At 40.6% G+C, this 17,742-nt stretch overlaps 2 protein-coding genes across 2 annotated transcripts in view; one reads left to right on the top strand and one right to left on the bottom strand.

Moving 5' to 3' along the window:
* Positions 1–17,742, top strand: part of LOC127412197 (actin-binding LIM protein 1-like) — a 232,954-nt gene that overhangs the window by 89,165 nt on the left and 126,047 nt on the right. The window lies entirely within an intron of this gene.
* On the bottom strand, positions 690–11,214 carry LOC127412193 (dapper homolog 2-like). Its single transcript, XM_051648357.1, has 4 exons — positions 10,883–11,214; positions 4,053–4,185; positions 3,390–3,686; positions 690–2,991 (listed from the first exon to the last, which is right to left on the bottom strand). Exons 1-4 carry the CDS (start codon positions 11,084–11,086, stop codon positions 1,184–1,186), a joined length of 2,442 nt encoding a protein of 813 aa, XP_051504317.1. The 5' UTR covers positions 11,087–11,214; the 3' UTR covers positions 690–1,183.

Here is a 17,742-nt window from a genome sequence, read left to right on the forward strand (position 1 = left end):
TTTAGCCATAATGGTTCTGTATAAATCCACTCCCCAGATCCAAAAAAAACTGTCCTACAAAAACAGAGTGGGTTGATGTGAAGAGGTGTGTGTATGTTTCCATGGTGATAAAACCATCCAGGGCAGTAAATTGTAAGTAAAACTTGATGAAATTCTTGGGTCTGTTAGGGATTTAAGCTCCTTTCAACTAAGACTAGCAAAGATAAAATGCATCCAGGGGCCCAAGTACCATCTGGTCTTCACCTGTATGAGTGTATTCAGAGGCCTAAATCCCATTCTGTCTGACTAAACAGGAATTTTAATAGAGATTCTGACATGGAGTAAAACAATGATATTTACAGATCTGTCCACTCTTTAAATTCACCACAACTGTGTCATCTTAAAATCTCAACCTCAAAATTCTTTATCATATTTAGATAAATCCATATCATTGTAAGAATACAGCCCTTGTCCATATACGGATCTGATCACCTATTGATAAAGAGCATGCTAAAGCACACAAATTAATAATAGAAAGCTCGTTAAGTGTGTCCTCATAATGTGAATTAATTAGTGAAAATGTCTGTTTCTAATCTCTATTTCAGGCAACCTTTGAGAAGAACCATTATGGATAAACAAAGTAAAACCACTGATTTCATTATTAAATAATACATATTTTGAGAGAAAAAATAAGATGCATAGCTAAAATGAATGTTAAAAGCAAAATATTTTTATTGAATTGCATTTTTTTAACGAGAATCATTTTGTTTCAAAAGTGGCCAGTTGAAATTGCTCTTTTTACACAGCATTTTTTAGTTACAGGTGTTTTATAATTGGGTAAAGATATACAAAAATGTTTGTTTTTTTACGGTGTACAGTTTCTACTCGTATCAACAGGTTGTGCAGAAGTCCAATTTTTCAATCTCTCAGGTCCTGTGATGATTGGGCAGTTCAAGCTGCCATGTAAGTGTATGAAACTTAAGTCAAAGTCATGTTTTGGTTAAAGTTAACTGAAGCTCACTGATCCACTGTGGTAATTTCTAGCATATGCTTTTGATGACTTGATAAAAGTCTCAAAATACCCTCGACTTGACTTAATTGGATCACAGGTACAGTTGCCAAGTGAATTGTGTTATTTGTGAAAGGCGTTATTTTACAGAAGTAAACTGAAGCTTCCTTTTCAAGCATCATATCCTAAGTGAGGCTACACCAGAGTCATAACCTTGAGTGATGCTGGCTGAAAGCGGCGAATCTTCTTTTTCAGCGCTCTGGAGGCTTTGATGCGGCAGGCTGCTGGCTTTGGGAGATGGTGTTGCTGCAGGGACAAACCTGCTGCGGTGGGCCCAATGGCAGCCTGGGCCCACACCAGGCTGCCTTCATCATCCTCTTCTTCCTCTAACAGGTCCTCTTCATCCATTGAGAGGCTGCTGTCTGAATCTGAGGCCATCTGAGAGCCTTGGCTGGATTCACTGTCTCCGAAACGGTTTGTGGTGAAGTCGCTAATCTCCCCGTCACTGCTTGCTGCTATAGTAGAGTGAAAGAGAGATGCGCACTCTGCAGAGTACTCTGAAAATTCTGACTCACAGCGAGGAGCATGGCGGCTGGAGATTCGAGCTGCTGGATATCTAGATTCCAAGTTACTGAAGTAGGAGGAGGTGGAGAAAGAGTGGGTGAGGGGTCGTGGAGGACAACCCCATTGACTCGAGCGAGGCCTTGCACTAATGCTCCTTACCATGTCTGCCTTGTGTGAGGTTGTCATCTCCTTGGATCTCTGGGTGTGGAGAGTTGGGGGCAAAAGGATCTCATAGGTAGAAGGCCATTTGCTAGAGCTCTGTTTCTTTCTGGCTTGGTCCACAAGGTGCACAGTTTCAGGGTAATGAGCTTTGCGAGACTTGATGGACTTGGCAGTTTGGTTTTGTTGAAGGAGAGGCTTGTTCGGGATGCAAAGCGAGTTATGACTGCATTCTAAGCAAGAGTGTATATGGGACTCGTCCAGACTTGTCACTTTACTTCTGCATGAGCTAAACTGCTTTAAGTCAACTCGGTTTTTGGTGCAGAGCTCCTTCTCTCGAGAGAAGTGTTTTTGATTAAGTCTCTTTGATGAGGGTTTCTCTGAGCTCTTCCTCAATTTCAAAGATTTTGTTTTCTTGTCAGCATGGCGCACCTTCACCCTCTGAGACCCTGCAGGAACAAATTCTGCATGGACAAACTCACACTGAGGTGGACTACTCTTATCACCAAAAGAAGCTGTGCCTGCCTTACTGCTGTGGTTAAAACTTGATCTCCTGTCTACTGGCTTTGAGACCAAAGATGACTCCTTGGAAGAAACTCCAATCCCCTTATCTAAGAGTCCATTGTCAGATTCCATATTCCTCTCAGGAAGGCAATTTTGTTGGAAATCCATGGAAGGTGCTGAGTGTGTGTGGACCTTGACCCCATATGAATTGGACTCAGCAGCAGATGCGTCTGTCTGCTGTTGACTGATGTTTAGTGTTGAAGATGTCTTTCTAGTCTCCAGTGCATTTTCTGGGGGCACTGATATCTGTTGAAAGGACCCAAGATGTTGAGGACCATTCAGCTGTCCATAGGTCACTTCCAGGGATCTGGGTCTTTGCTCCTGGGGGTCATTTCTTCTTATTTCGTTTAACAGGTTAATCTTACTGAAGCTTTGCTGCAGGAGTTTGTTGATGAATACTGAAGACCTGGAATTTGTAGACTCCTGGTTAGGGTTCTGGTTTATCTCTTCAAGTACCCCTCCTGGCTTTCCATCCTGTCCCTCAGCCACTACTTTACTTTGCTGATCACTTATGAGACTAAAGATAGGGCTTTGTAAGGCCACAGCATGCAGGGGGCTTGGGTAACAGTACACTTCTGTCCCATTGCTAGACACCAGGTTACTCTGATATTTATGGTCTACTGAAGGGTTGTGGTGGCTTCCAGAGAGGGTTGAGGTCTTTACGTCAGTGGATTTGAAGGAGCCAAAACCAGATGTGATCACTCGATTGAGGTCACCTAACAAATGGACAGAAGGAAAAATAGCATGTTGAAGATGTACATTTCAGAAGTTCATTATGTGAGCTGACTATGACTACCTGGCTAAAAAAATCATCTTCAACCATCCCAAGCTGGCTTGCTGGTCTCCCAGCCTGGTCAAGGTGGTCTGTTTGCTGGTGTTAGGGTGTTTGGGCACTTGTCCGTTGTTCAGGATGGTAAACTAGCTAGCCAACCAGCTAAACCAGCAGAACACCAGCTTGACCAGGCTGCAAGACCAGCTTGGGCAGGCTTGGAGACCAGCAGACAGTATCATCAGTAGGGTATCTTGACTACAACATGAAATACAAGATTCTGACTAAATTACCCATGTTTCTTTGCTCAAACTTTGAAACAAAAGAACACATTTTCAGGCTCACCCATGGAAACAGGTCTTTGTCTCACTCTTTCTGCAACAGCTGGTGTCGTTCGTATACAACTGCTACCAAGCTTCATTCCTTTATATTGTGGGGTGTTGGGCTGGGCTGTGCTCTCATCAGCAGAACAACAGAAGGACACAATGGCCTGTCCGGAGCCACTACGGCCATATGGAGCATATGAAATGGAGAGATGAGGAAGGAGACTGGTTTGAGATGAAGAGGATAGACTCTCACTGTAGACGGAGGTACAAGAATTGGACAGTGAGCCTGATCCACCATCACTGAGCTCGTAGAACCCTGAGAGCAGAAATGACCATGTTGGATATTAATTGCAGTGGATTTTGTTTATAAAATAAAGTATGTTAACAATGATGGATTATGTGTATAAACATCTCAAAGTAAAAATATTAATCTAGACACTGCTGGAAAAAAGCACCATAAACCAGGCTACAATGGCTTGCTGGTCTTAGCTGGTCTATCAGTCTGGTCAGGTGGTTTGTTGACTGATTTTAGGCACTTGTCAGATAGTCAGGCTTGGAGACTTTCTGGCGGACCAGTTAAACACCAGCTTGGCCAGGCTAGGTAACTAGCTAGACCAGCTAAAACTAGCAAACCATCTTACGCTGTTTAGTATGTGGTATGTGAATATAAGGGTTCAGTCACCTGAACTGGGTCTGCTGTCACTTTCTAGGTGTTCAGTCGATGCTTTACACACATCCAGCTTCAGTTCACTGATCTTCTGATCCAGCTGTTGCAGGTGAGTCTTCAATCCCACATCCTGTCTGCGCAGACGTGTCTGCAATACAACAAACACTTTCAGAATCAGAATGAGCTTTATTGCCAAGTATGCTTACACATACAAGGAATTTGTCTTAGTGACAGAAGCTTCCAGTGCACAAACAATACAACAACAAGAGATAATAAAAAATAGAATAAAAATAAAAAGTGAATAGAAAATTTAAGTATATATAGAAATACACAATAAGACAAAAAATATATACAGTATATATAACTGTAAATATAACGTATGTACAAATACAAATCTGCTATATGCAGATAGTGCAAGGGAATGTAATGGCAGATGAGGTAGGATATGTTGGATAAATATAATAGACTAAGCTGTGTAAAAAAAACTGCTTAAAAACATGCACTTAACCCCACGCATGTAGAACACTACAGACCAGTCTCTCTCATCCCATTCATGGTGAAAACACTTGAAAGGGCAGTTTTCAATAAGATCTCTGCCTATCTCTCACAGAACAATCTGCTGGATGACAATCAGTCAGGCTTCAAAAGTGGACATTCCACCGAGACTGCCCTGCTGTCTGTCACTGAGTCGCTGAGACAGGCGAGAGCTGGATCCAGATTATCCGTCCGGAATCTACTGGACCTTTCTGCAGCCTTTGACACAGTCAACCATCAGATCCTACTCTCCACCCTCTACTCTGGGCATCACAGAAACTGTGCTTGACTGGTTTAAGTCCTATCTCTCAGGTAGGTCCTTCAAGGTAGCCTGGAGAGATGAGATGTCCAAGTCACAATAGCAACTTACTGGGGTACCTCAGGACTCAGTGCTTAGGCCACTTTTCTTCTCTATACACACAACATCACTGGGACACATCATTCAGGCACATGGGTTCTCTTACCACTGCTATGCTGATGACACAGCTCTTTTTGTCTTTCCAGCCCAACAAAACCACGGTGACTCCTCAAATCTCGGCCTGTTTAGCAGACATCTCATCCTGGATGAAGGAACACCACCTGCAACTTAACCCAGTGAAGACGGAGCTCTTTGTCTTTCCAGCCAACCCTGCTGTTGAACACAACATCACCATTCAGCTGGGTTCAACTACAGTAATGCCTTCCAAAATGGTCAGAAATCTAGGGGTAACCATTGATAACAACTCAATTTCACAGACCACATCTCAAAGACAGCACAATCATGTAGATTTACACTCTACAATATCAGGAAAATAAGACCTTTCCCCTCTGAACATGCCACACAACTTCATGTTCAGTAATAACTAGACTAGACTATTGTAACGCTCTCATTGCAGGCCTCCCTGCATGCACAATTAGGCCTCTGCAAATTATCCAGAATGTAGCAGCACGTCTGGTTTTTAATGAACCAAAGAGAGCACATGTTACACCACTCCTTGTCTCTCTTCACTGGCTGCAAGTTGATGCATGTATCAAATTCAAGGCTCTGATGCTGGCATACAGAACAGTCACTGGGTCTGCGCCAGCATACCTAAAATCGGTTTTGCAGAGCTACGTTCCCACCAATCTCTTATGATGTATTATTCCTCTTTTGTAAGTCACTTTGGATAAAAGCGTCTGCCAAATGAATAAATGTACAAATGTAAATGTAATGTATTGCACATAATTATTACTCAATGGGGCAGTGTTAACTGTTCATGAGATGGATAGCCTAAGGGAAAAACTGTTATTGTGCCTGACGGTTCTGGTGCTCAGTGCTCTGTAGTGCCAGCCAGAAGACAACAGTTCAAAGAGGCAGTGGGCTGGGTGAGTGGGGTCCAGAGTGATTTTCCAACCCTTTTCAGTTCTTGAAGGGAGGGCAGGGGGCAACCAATATTCCTCTCAGCAGTCCGAACTGTCCTTTGTATTCTTCTGATGTCTGATTTCGTAGCTGAACCAAACCAGACAGTTATTGAAGTGCAGAGAACAGACTCAATGACTGCTGAGTAAAACTGTATCAACTTCCTCAACTGGTGAAGGAAGTACAGCCTCTGCTGGGCCTTTATCACAATGGAGTCAATGTGGGTCTCCCACTTCAGGTCCTGTGAGATGGTAGAGCCCAGGAACCTGAATGACTCCACTGCTGCCACAGTGCTGTTCAGAATGGTGGTTTCACATATATCAGCACCAGAACTTGCCTACACACACATTAGCCCCACAACCAGCCAAATACATCACCCTCTTATCATGCAATATTACATACTAAGGACCTGACGCATCATTCATGTTTAGTGCATTTAGGGCACCTAAACACTAAAGTTTACGTTGTTTCAAAGTACGCTACAAATCCATTGATTTCAATGGTGATACTGTGTCAGAAAGACATACAGGAAAACACTCAAGAGTTTGTGATTGAGAACATTTCAATTTAGCTGCAACGTACTTTGAAAAATGAGTATTTCTGACAGGCGGGTCAAGTTGTGCTGTGATCAAATTTGTTGTATTCCTGCTTGACATTAAACTGACTCTACTCTTTCCATACCCTCACAATGCATCTTACATTTTCCTTCCCATCAAATGCTCCATCTGAGCTTTCTCTTACGGTATGTGTAGGTTACCTAATGGACCACATGTGCAGATTCACTCAAAGTGTACACTGACACTGCAGTGCTAACTTCCAACAAGAAAACTTAAACTTTACATATACTTAGCTGGACAACTTAGTGTACAGCTTTTCAAATAAAACAGTCATTTGAGAACACAGCACCTTTTGGTTTGGACAGCATAAGGAATAATGCAGAAAAACTACAAATCTGTCCAAAAAATAATGAAATATAAAGAAATTATTGTCTTCACTTATTTGATCTATATTTAATTTTTGCTTGTAAATGCAATATCTACTCATGCTAGAAATACTAAACTAAGATGTTTAGAACTTTGAAGACTTAAGCACAAAATAAACTGTAAAAGACAGTCAAGCCCAACAAAACTGCTCTTAAAGTTATCTGAGCATTAGCTATCTCATTTCAAACTAACCACAGGAGAACAAGAAAAACTGCACTGCAAAAAACTCTAGACATTTAATGGCTGATATGACTCCTGCTGTTATACGATGCAGACAGAGAAGAAAGACAGAGAGAGAGGAAGCAAATAAAGAAGGAGAGCGGTTGACTATTAACTAGGTAAGGATAAAGGGTAGCCCGGGGGAAGTGCTGTAAGGTTACTAATCTCTCTTCTGCAGAGGATCACAAACTATTGTGTAAACCAAATGTATAGGAACAAGAGGCAATTGCATACCAAGTCTATAGAGTCTGTAATGTTTGACTGTAAACCATCTTTCTAATGAAAGAGCCTGTTCTTTTTTCAGAATAGACCTTTAGATCTTAGAGAAGGACCCTTAATCCAAATTAACCATTACTGAAAACAATGTTTGATACTGGCTAGAATCTTTAGATCCAGTACAGTTCTGATGTTTGGATGAAAATAAAAAACAGACCTGCCAGACGTTTTTTCAGTTCCCACACCTTTTTACCAATGAATTTCCATGACTTTTCCAGCTGCATGTGATTACTATACTACAGCTGCTATGGATTTATAGAGATTGCACTTACAAAGAGCAAATTTAAGACAATAAAATTTTTGGAGTTGAGCATTATTAGAAAAATATAAATTCACAACAGAAATTTTCATGACTTTCCCCAAATGTTATTAATTTCTATGACATTTCCAGGCCTTAAAAATCACAATTTAAAACTTCCCTGATATTGCCAGGTTTTCTATGACTGTGGGAACCCTGCTTTTTGTCATTCAAATTAATTAGTATGTCTTTCCACTGAGTCAAGTGTATTTACCAGCAACTAATATGTACCTTTGTGCAAAAGCTACATCCCCAACAGCAGAACTCTTACTGTAGATGATTTAAGCTTTGAAAACTAAGATGCCACACATGGTTTCTTTAATTGGGATTTAAGAACACTACAGTCAGTCTATTATATGTCTACAGAAGAGAGTCACTTGGAACACAGAGCGCATGAAGAGTTCAACAAAAGTCCAAAAGGTTCAAACGAGCCCGGCTGCGGGGTCAAATCTGTGTCGCTGACTGGGCCACAGTTCCTCTGTTGTCATTCTCATTAAATTGGGTTAATCATCAGAAACAGGGCTGGCCCCCCTCTGAGCCCTTGATTTATGACCCTTCACTATTCCCCCCAGCTGAGCCTGTGATTCAACTCTGGATTCAGTCATCAAGGGCATCATGCCAAGCCATGCAATAAATACACCAAGGAATACAGTAGGAGGTCTGCACACGGGCATGCAGGTTTTGAGCAAAGATTCTACATTGCTGCTGGTAAATCCACGTGACTAAATGAAAGAACTAACTAACTACCTAAACCACTGAAAACATCTGTGCTGAATGTACAGTACAAAATCTACCAAACACAATCAATTTAATTTAATCTTAACCCATTTGATCCCACCAGTTGTGTTTGGGACCAAAATTCAGTTTTGAGTTTAAGGGTCTAAATCTAAAGTATTTTTCAGATTTTTCTACTATTAATAAAAAGTCTTCACTTCATGACCATTATGGTGGTGGTGTAAATAGTTACATGGCCATTTAATTCCAGGCATTCTAAAAGATGATGTCCATGTCAATGATGATCTTTACATATTAGATGTAGACCATCTTCATAAAAGGCAGCAAGTAATACCTGTTATAATACAGACACAACTACCATATTTGGTACACATCATATTAAAAGGGTGCATTAGCTAGAGTTGAGGTACTCGAGTTCGGACTCCAGTCCGAGTCACGAGTCCAATTTTAATGAACTTGGACTTTTCACGGACTCGGATTCATTTTTACTCGAACTCGAGCCTTTCGGACTCTGGATTTTTTTCTGAGTCTAGCTGAGTCCATGGCATTTGTGATGCAATGACAAACAAACAAACAAAAAATAACGTAACATAGTGTGACCAAATGTTCTCTTATACCCAGACATGTCCTCTTTTTTTCAGACCTGCAAAAAGTGTCTGGCAGGGATTTTAAATTTCCCTCTAAATTTCTGGGATTTGGCTTTGTCTTCATAATGATGTGCTCTCTACAGTTAGCACTGTAGACCATTATGGTGGTCTACACATTCTGTGTATTTGATACTGCACATCACTTTTCACACATATATGTCCTTACGTGTGATTATTCTGGCTAATAATGGCAGCGTGCACTCTTTCAAAGTACTTTCTCTCCCTCTCTCGCCCGCACGCGTGATATATGTGTGTGCGTGAAAGAGACCGCCACACGTGCTCTGCCACTCTCATCCAGAAACATCAATAACATAAGTACGCTTTTAAAAGTACGTTCCCCAACTCTGCAAATGATTAAATAAAACAAATGTTTTATCAGACGCACGCTTACTACGCAAAGTAATTTCTAACTGAAAATGTTGACTATGTCGAGACAAAATCTAATTTACTACGTATCAGGGATATTTAAATTAATATGACGGATGAAATAGGCCATGATGGAAATTGTACAACTAAGTCCATCACATATTTGTAATGCAACCTCTGTGTGTTACCTGTAAAGCTGGCACTTGCGTTTCAATGGCAAAAAAGTCAGAAAATACAATGAAGAACACATGTGAGGGGAGAAGTCTCTATTCACCTATTATCCATACTAAATATAATGTGAAAAGAACAACATGTCAGCTCAAGGAGAGTTTGTCATAAAATTGTTATCTTAATTTTCTGGACACAGCAGGAGGACTGAAAAGTGTGAAGTGTATTCGAATAAAAATAAAATGTTAATTGTATCTGATCTCTTCTGTTTTTAATTTATGTTTAATTTTATGGGCATTATTAAATGTTTTAAATATTATCATTTATTAAATGTATTTCACCCATAATTTTAGATAAAACTAAACTAAACTGAATGGACAAATTGAAAATGAAGTAGAAATAAAAACTAAATTAAAATAACAACAACTCTGGTTGTAATGACTAATGCAGCTTTCACTTTCTTTGGTGTATGTTTGAGTGGAGGGAAAAAATCACTTAATAATTGAAATGTCAACAGAATGCAATAAAGAAGTGTGTTGAAGGACAGTTTTGTCTCCATAAACCTGAAGCATATGCTTTCATTCTGAAACCACTTTGAAGTTTGTTCAGCAGGATACTAATCATAAAATGTGAAAAAGAAATGCAACAGAGGTGTTTTTGTTGCATTTATATTGACAAATTGTTTTTCTTAGTTATGAAGGTTAAAATAAGCTTAAAATATTGATGCTGAGTTTACAGTTACAATTTTAATTCAGATTCATGAACAGATTAATTCGGACTCAGTCATGAGTCTGACTCGGCCCCTTTTGGACTCTGACTCAACTCGGACTCGACTAAGGTGGACTCGAACCCAACATCTGCGATTTAATAATATAGTTGCTCCAGTTTATTTAATCCTCAAATGATATGTAAATATTACAGTGGTTACATCTGTAGCCAGTGGGAAAACACAGAGCTCCATTCTGAACAGGTAACCAATTGATTTATAATATGAAATGACAGATCCCAACGTTTATTATTATTATTATTATTTTAATTTAATTAAACTATTTAAAATGAACATACATTAATTCTTGGTTTATCATTAGATTTTTTCCTCTCAATTGTTTGTAAGTAAAAAAGAGCAGTATTTGACTTTGTAGTTACCCAGCATTTTCAAATGTTGCCAAGAATAAATCACATATATTCACTAACTTCAACTAACTAATTCACTAAGCAAGGTCTGTGATCACTCATCTTACCAGCTGTTGTTTCAGGAGAGTAAGTGTTGCCTCCAGTCTAAGCTCCTCTGTGCTTAACTTCTCATGTTTTGATGTGTCGGGCTCTTCTCTGTTCAGGGACAGTGCCCAGTGCACCCTAGTACTCTGTTTGTGCCGGAGGAAATGCAGCTCTTGCAGTCCGGCCAGTGATGCCTGCAGTCTCTCTCCTATCCTGTCCCGGTCCATTCTTGCAGCTGCGCTCAACACACCTGATCCAGGATCTTTCTTCCCAACATCAGGCGTGCTGTAAAGACATACCCAGAGAGACGAAGAAATAATGAAATCCGTTACTGACTGCGACCGAGTAGCGTGCGTCCTCTGAATGCACTGTTGTGTTTAGACGAAGAGCATGATTGGGAGGAGGAGTAAAGACAAGCCACGCCCACTCCGCGCAGACCGCGACAAACCCCGCCCACTTAGTGATGGCTGATTGGTTGATAGCAGAGTTAACAACCCTACTTTGCTGAAGGCTTGGCTCATTAATATTAATTTATTTACGTGTCTGGGTGCGCAAAGCAGTTTACCATATTCTCCGTCTGAGACATAGACTCTGTCTTCAAGAAATAATGTATAAAAAAAGACTTTTTTGTAAGAAACAAATGGAATCTTGGTATATGTCCTTCTAAATCAAACTAAATTAGACTATACCCTTCGAAAAAAAAGTGAAATTGAAATTGTATGCACAATTTTTAAACACTTATCCAGTTGCGCCTTCTGGCGGACATTGACAAACATCAGAACACATGAAAAGCTCAAAATGACCTTTTGGAAACTATATGATGATGTTATGTAATGAAAAATCAAATGACAAACAAAACTCCTATGGAAACATATCAACAGTAACGAAAAGGTACCCAAAAGTACCAGGGCCTTTTTTTTTATGTTTTTTGTATTATTTATTTATTTATTTATTTATTTATTTTTAATCAGAATCAGAATGAGCTTTATTGCCAAGTGTTCTCATGTACACAAGGATTTTTTTTTTTTTTTTTTTTTTTTTTGTGATCGAGAAACTAGTGCACACAGAACATTACAGTGAACATTACAGTAGACACAGAATATAAAACAAGGTAAGAATATAAATAGACATACAAATAATAGGACATATAACAGAATGGCATATGTACATGTGCAAGTGGTAATGTATGCTCAAGGTAGGGGTATAAACAGTTATTGAATTAAATATGTGAATTTACATACATGAGATATGTATTTACATTATTGCACTATGCAGTAATATAGTTGTACTATGGTATTCTTTGAAGTACTTTGGAGATCTAAATACATTACAAGTACCAAATACCTACTCCACTTCCTGAAAAACAAGTCCCCCAACCCCAGCCTTATATCTGTCATCTCCTCAAAAGCCACCACCCTCCCCATCTCCGCACACCACTCCAGAAATGGTGGCGCTCCGTCTGACTTCCAACACCTTAAAATAATTTGTCTGCCAATCATCATGCTAGTCAGAACCCATTTTTTAAAAAAATATTTGTCCCCCAAATTTATAACTGCCCCATCGCACAAAAGGCAAAGTCTGGGGCAAAATAAAATTTGAGTGCCCAAAACGTCATACAAATAATTCTGAACCTTTAACCAAAAATCCTATATCTTAACACAACCCAAAAGAAATGGGTTGTGTCTCCAACTTCTGATTGGCATCGCCAGCAGGTGGGTGTGTCTTTAAGACCAAGCCTATATAATCTAGAGGGGGTCCAATAAAATCTGTGTAAAATATTAAATTGCATAAGGTGAACCCTTGCATCTCTAGATGCAGACTTGACATTTTTTAGAATCCTAGTCCACACTCCTTCCTCCAATACCAAGTTCAAATCTTTCTCCCATAATCTCTTGATAGAAGTTAAAGCTCCATTCCCCAGACTCTGAATTAGCAGGGAGTAATACACTGATGCCTCATGACCTTTTCCAAAAGCAGTAATCACTTCTCCCAAAGTATCTGTCGCTTTAGGGGGGTGTGTGCTACTCCCAAAAACAGTACAGAGAATGTGGCACAGCTGTAAATACCTGTAAAACTGAAATCTGGGAATCCCAATATGATGACCCAAATTCTCAAAAGATCTCAACACTCCACTCTCATACAGGTCACCAAGTGTGGTAACCCCCCTCACAATCCACTATGACCAACAGAAAGGGAACTTGTTGATACATAATTTGGGGTTCAGCCATATGCTTGAGGCAACATTTACATAAATGTCTGAATTAAATACTCTGGCTACTCTTGTCCAAATCACGTGCAAATGTGAGATAACGGGGTTTGACTTAACTTCTCCGGTTAGTTTGATAGAAAGGCTTTGCAATGGCGAAATAGGGGCAAGAACTTCCTGTTCAATAGAAAACCAGGGAGGGGCTCTTTCAGGTGGAAGTGTACATTGAGCCAAATGCCTGAGACCGAATGCATAATAATAAAACAAAATCTTGGGTAGGCCTAGCCCACCTTTGTCAATCGGCCTATGTAATTTGTTGAAATGTAGTCTGGGACGTTTACCATTCCAAATGAAGGACTTTGCTATGCTATCAGATTGCTTGAAATAAGAGAGGGGGACATCTATAGGGAGTGACTGTAGCAGGTAGTTGAATTTTGGAATACAGTTCATTTTAATAACGTTAACCTTCTCAATCATAGATAAATGTAGTGAAGCCCACCTGCCACTCGAAAAACTTTTCATTAAAGGGTCAAAATTAACTCTAACTAAATCAGACAAACTAGCTGGGAATAAAATACCCAAATACTTAATGCCCTGTTTGGGCCACTTGAAGGCTACTGGACAGTACACTGTCAGAGACAAAGCTTCGGACTTAGACCAATTGACATTGTATCCTGAGAACTTGGAAAAGGAATTAATAATTCTGTGGAGGCAAAGCATAGATCTAGTAGGGTCAGAGACAAATAATAAAATATCATTTGCGTAAAGCAGAAGCTTATGCGCCACACCTCCCACCATCACCCCTGGAAAATCATCCTCCTTTCTTATGGCGGCTGCTAATGGTTCCAGGGCAAGACAGAACAATAATGGGGAAAGAGGGCAACCCTGCCGAGTGCCCATATTCAGAGTAAAATAATCTGAAATTAATCAATTTGTTTGTACCGCTGCTACAGGGTGTCTATAAAGTAACTTAATCCAACCAATAAATGTACTCCCGAACCCATACATTAACAAAATCTTAAAAAGATAATCCTATTCTACCATATCAAACGCCTTTTTGGCATCAAGTGAGACCACATGATATTGATGAAACGCCTAATGTTATCAGAAGAGCTACGGCCCCGAATAAACCCCACCTGATCTATATGTATAAGAGATGTCATAACTTAACCAGTTAGCCAAAATTTTTGACAAAATTGTTACATCTAGCTGGATTAGGGAAATTGGATGGAAACTTTTATACTCGCTTGGATCTTTGTCCTTTTTAAGAATCAGACTGATCCGCGCTTGTGTGATGGTTGGGAGAAGAATTCCATTCTTTAATGATTCCGTATAAACTTCTAACAAAAGTGGAGCCAATTCTGTAGCATAAGATCTAAAAAATTCAGCTGCAAAACCATCTGGCCCAGGAGCCTTGCCTGTAGGTAATTTAGGGAGTTCTAATGGTTCCACAAATGTTCTAATATATTCATCAGTAGATGAAGACGTGGAACTATAAAGATCAAGAAAGAACTCTTTAAAAGCATTATTAATATCAATGGCCGAGGTAAAAATTTCACCACCAGCAGATTTCACTGAAGGAATGGTAGAAAAAGACTCTCTCTGCTTTATATATATCTAGCCAAAAGCTTCCCTGCTTTGTCCCCTGACAAAGTATGACTGTCTTGCCTGAATAACCAAAACTCCACTTTCCGCAACAAAATAGTATTATATCTATATTTCAATTGGGTCAATTTTCTGAGGCCATCAGATGACATTCGGCGCTTCAGCTCTGCCTCGGCACTTTTAATATTCCCTTCCAACTCCACAAGTTCTAGTGCTTTGGATTTTTTGGTAAATGAGGCATACTGTATGATCCGACCCCTAGAACCGCCTTAAGTGCCTCCCAAGCCACACCCACAGAAGATACTGAGGACCAGTTGGTCTCCATATAAACATTGATTTCAGTCTTTAACATTTGTTGGAAATCAGGATTTTGCAACAGGGATACATTAAAGCACCAACTTTATGATTTATTTTTCTCCGTATGTGGCAAAATTTCTAAACTCACCAGGGTGTGATCTGAGACTAAGGTGTTTCCAATTGAGCAATCAACAACAGAATAAATCTTATGGACTGATGAACAAAATGTATAGTCCCTACCAGATGGGTTCAAAAGTCACCAAATATCTGCAAGACCAAGATTTTTACACATACTGTGAAGCGTCAATGTTGCTCTAGGGGGCTTACACACTTTTGCTTCACTATGATCAAGGACTGAATCCATCAAAAGATACAAGTCTCCTCCCAATATTATATCATGAGGGGTGCCAGCGGCTTGCAACATCCCTTCAAGATCAATAAAAAAGCCCTGATCATCAACGTTAGGCACGTAAATATTAGCCAGAATCAACCTTTGCCCCTGAATTTCTGCTAAAACAATAATGATTCTCCCTAATTTATCTTTAATCTGTTTGAGAGATAGAAAACACTAAAGAAAACATGTCCACCCCATATCTTCCCAATTTTTTCAGCTTCCTGCGGGGAAAGATGCGTTTCTTGAAACGCTATATCACATTTCTTATGCTTAAGAAAATAAATAACCTTCCTTCTTTTTATGGGGTGCCCCAACCCATTCACTTTCCATGTGGAGAAAGATAACCCACTCATATTAACATTTGACATTTTGATATAATAGACAAAATAAATTGTGTGTCATAAACAAGATTATACAGAACACGTTCCAACATTAGTGCAACAACCAAACCCCGAACTCCCTCCGAATCAAACGAACAGAAAAAAGAAAAACGTGCGCTTTAAACCCCATGCATGACAGCGCCAACTGTCAACGACAAGCGGCAATTTAGTCAGTCCCTCTAAACTCAAAAAGTCCATGTACGAGAGCCCCCGCGACAACTTTGCCATTGGATTGCTCAAGTACGGTGCTTCTGCACAAATTTTGTAAGGCAAAATTACATAACAGAAAATACTTTGTAAAACAAACCCCAGCCAATAGGCAAAATAAACACAAAGAACGTGTAGATTCATTCACAGAACTGTCTCGAAGGTGTGTTGCTCCACAAAACAAATTCCAACCGATATAAAGCCATTCAGTTTCCTCGGACAGACAAACAAGTGTTCAGTGAGCTGGCTGTTTATGAGTACAGCAGATGACATAATCATTCCAATGTCCCACAAAAATACTCCACAAAACAAACTCCAGCCAACAGGAGGCATAAGCACGAGGAACGAACAGATTCATCCACAACTGTCCCGAAGCAGTGTTATTCCACAAAACAAACGGAACCAGCACAAAAAACAAAACAAAAGAGGCATCCCTGTTCCTCGGATGGTCAAGAGTCAAATTCACTCGGAGGCCACATAAAAAAATACCCCATGACTTACTCAGTCCATCAACTTTATAAAAGACATCCTTTGTGTGGGCATGTAGATATTTTGTGGCCATCCCCAGCATCCACTCTCAATCTGGCCGTGAACCCCAGTGCAAAAGTCGATCATCCGTCAATGAAAAAGTTTCTTTAAGGAGAAGTGTTATTCCTCAAGACTCCCTCAAGACTCAAGATGGCGCCGAGTATGGCTGCTGCGTTGCGAGCTCCGACACAACTTAGCAATGGTTTGTTTGTTTTGTTTACAATTCTTATGTTTTTTGTCTTGGATGTTGCCTGCCTTATTGTCTACGACAGACAAACACTTTTGGACATTGGCTCAGCGATCTCACACCGTAAACCGGACTTCACATTCCTCAATGCCGACCCGCTGTTTACAAACACGCAAGCGGAGCCCTTTGTCTGGGCAGCACGGCCGCGGAAACGCAGGAGGAAAAGGGGAAACAGAGCCGGCGTTCTCATCAGAGTAAGACGCCGCGCAAATCGACCCCCGCTACCCACTATTCTACTGGCAAATGTTCAGTCTCTGGATAACAAGCTCTGCGAGCTGAAAGCGCGGATCTCTTTCCAACGAGAGACGAGGGACTGCTGCGTTATCTGCCTTACGGAAACTTGGATGTCTGCGGAGATTCCAGACTCAGCCATTGAACCCGCGGGGTTCTCCATGCTCCGAGCGGACAGAGCGAAAGACCTCTCAGGTAAAACTAGAGGAGGTGGTGTATGTTTTATGATCAACAAATCCTGGTGTGATCAGAGGAACATACATTCTATCAAGTCTTTCTGTTCTCCTGATCTGGAATTTCTTATGCTTCTGTGTCGACCATTCTGGCTACCGAGGGAATTCACAGCGGTCATTATCACTGCTGTGTACATCCCCCCACAAGCCGACACAGACCGGGCACTCAAGGAACTGTATGGGAGTATAAGTGAGCAGGAAACCGCGCACCCTGAGGCCGCGTTCATTGTGACCGGGGACTTTAATAAAGCCAGTTTAAAATCAGTCGCACCAAAATATCACCAGCACATTAGTTTCAACACACGAGGGGACCGGGTTTTGGACCATTGCTACTCTCCGTTCCGGGATGGCTACAAATCCCTCCCCCGCCCACCATTTGGCAAATCGGACCACTCTTCCATTCTGCTTCTGCCCGCTTACAGACAGAAACTGAAACAGGAAGCACCCACCCTCAGAACGATCCAGTGCTGGTCGGACCAATCAGACTCTACGCTACAAGACTGTTTTGATCGCACGGACTGGGAGATGTTCCGGTCCGCCTCTGATGACGACATC

This window comes from Myxocyprinus asiaticus, chromosome 21, assembly GCF_019703515.2.
Source record: "Myxocyprinus asiaticus isolate MX2 ecotype Aquarium Trade chromosome 21, UBuf_Myxa_2, whole genome shotgun sequence".
In the NCBI taxonomy this organism is placed as follows: domain Eukaryota; kingdom Metazoa; phylum Chordata; class Actinopteri; order Cypriniformes; family Catostomidae; genus Myxocyprinus; species Myxocyprinus asiaticus.

Bases quoted from the DNA above. Each gene is read 5' to 3' on its own strand.
- LOC127412193 (XM_051648357.1), bottom strand. From the start codon at position 11,086: ATGGACCGGGACAGGATAGGAGAGAGACTGCAGGCATCACTGGCCGGA. The intron at 4,186-10,882 runs GTAAGATGAGTG...GTTGTATTGCAG, and splicing joins CTCTCCTGAAACAACAGCTG to ACACGTCTGCGCAGACAGGA. The intron at 2,992-3,389 runs GTGAGCCTGAAA...TCCATTTGTTAG, and splicing joins ACAAAGACCTGTTTCCATGG to GTGACCTCAATCGAGTGATC.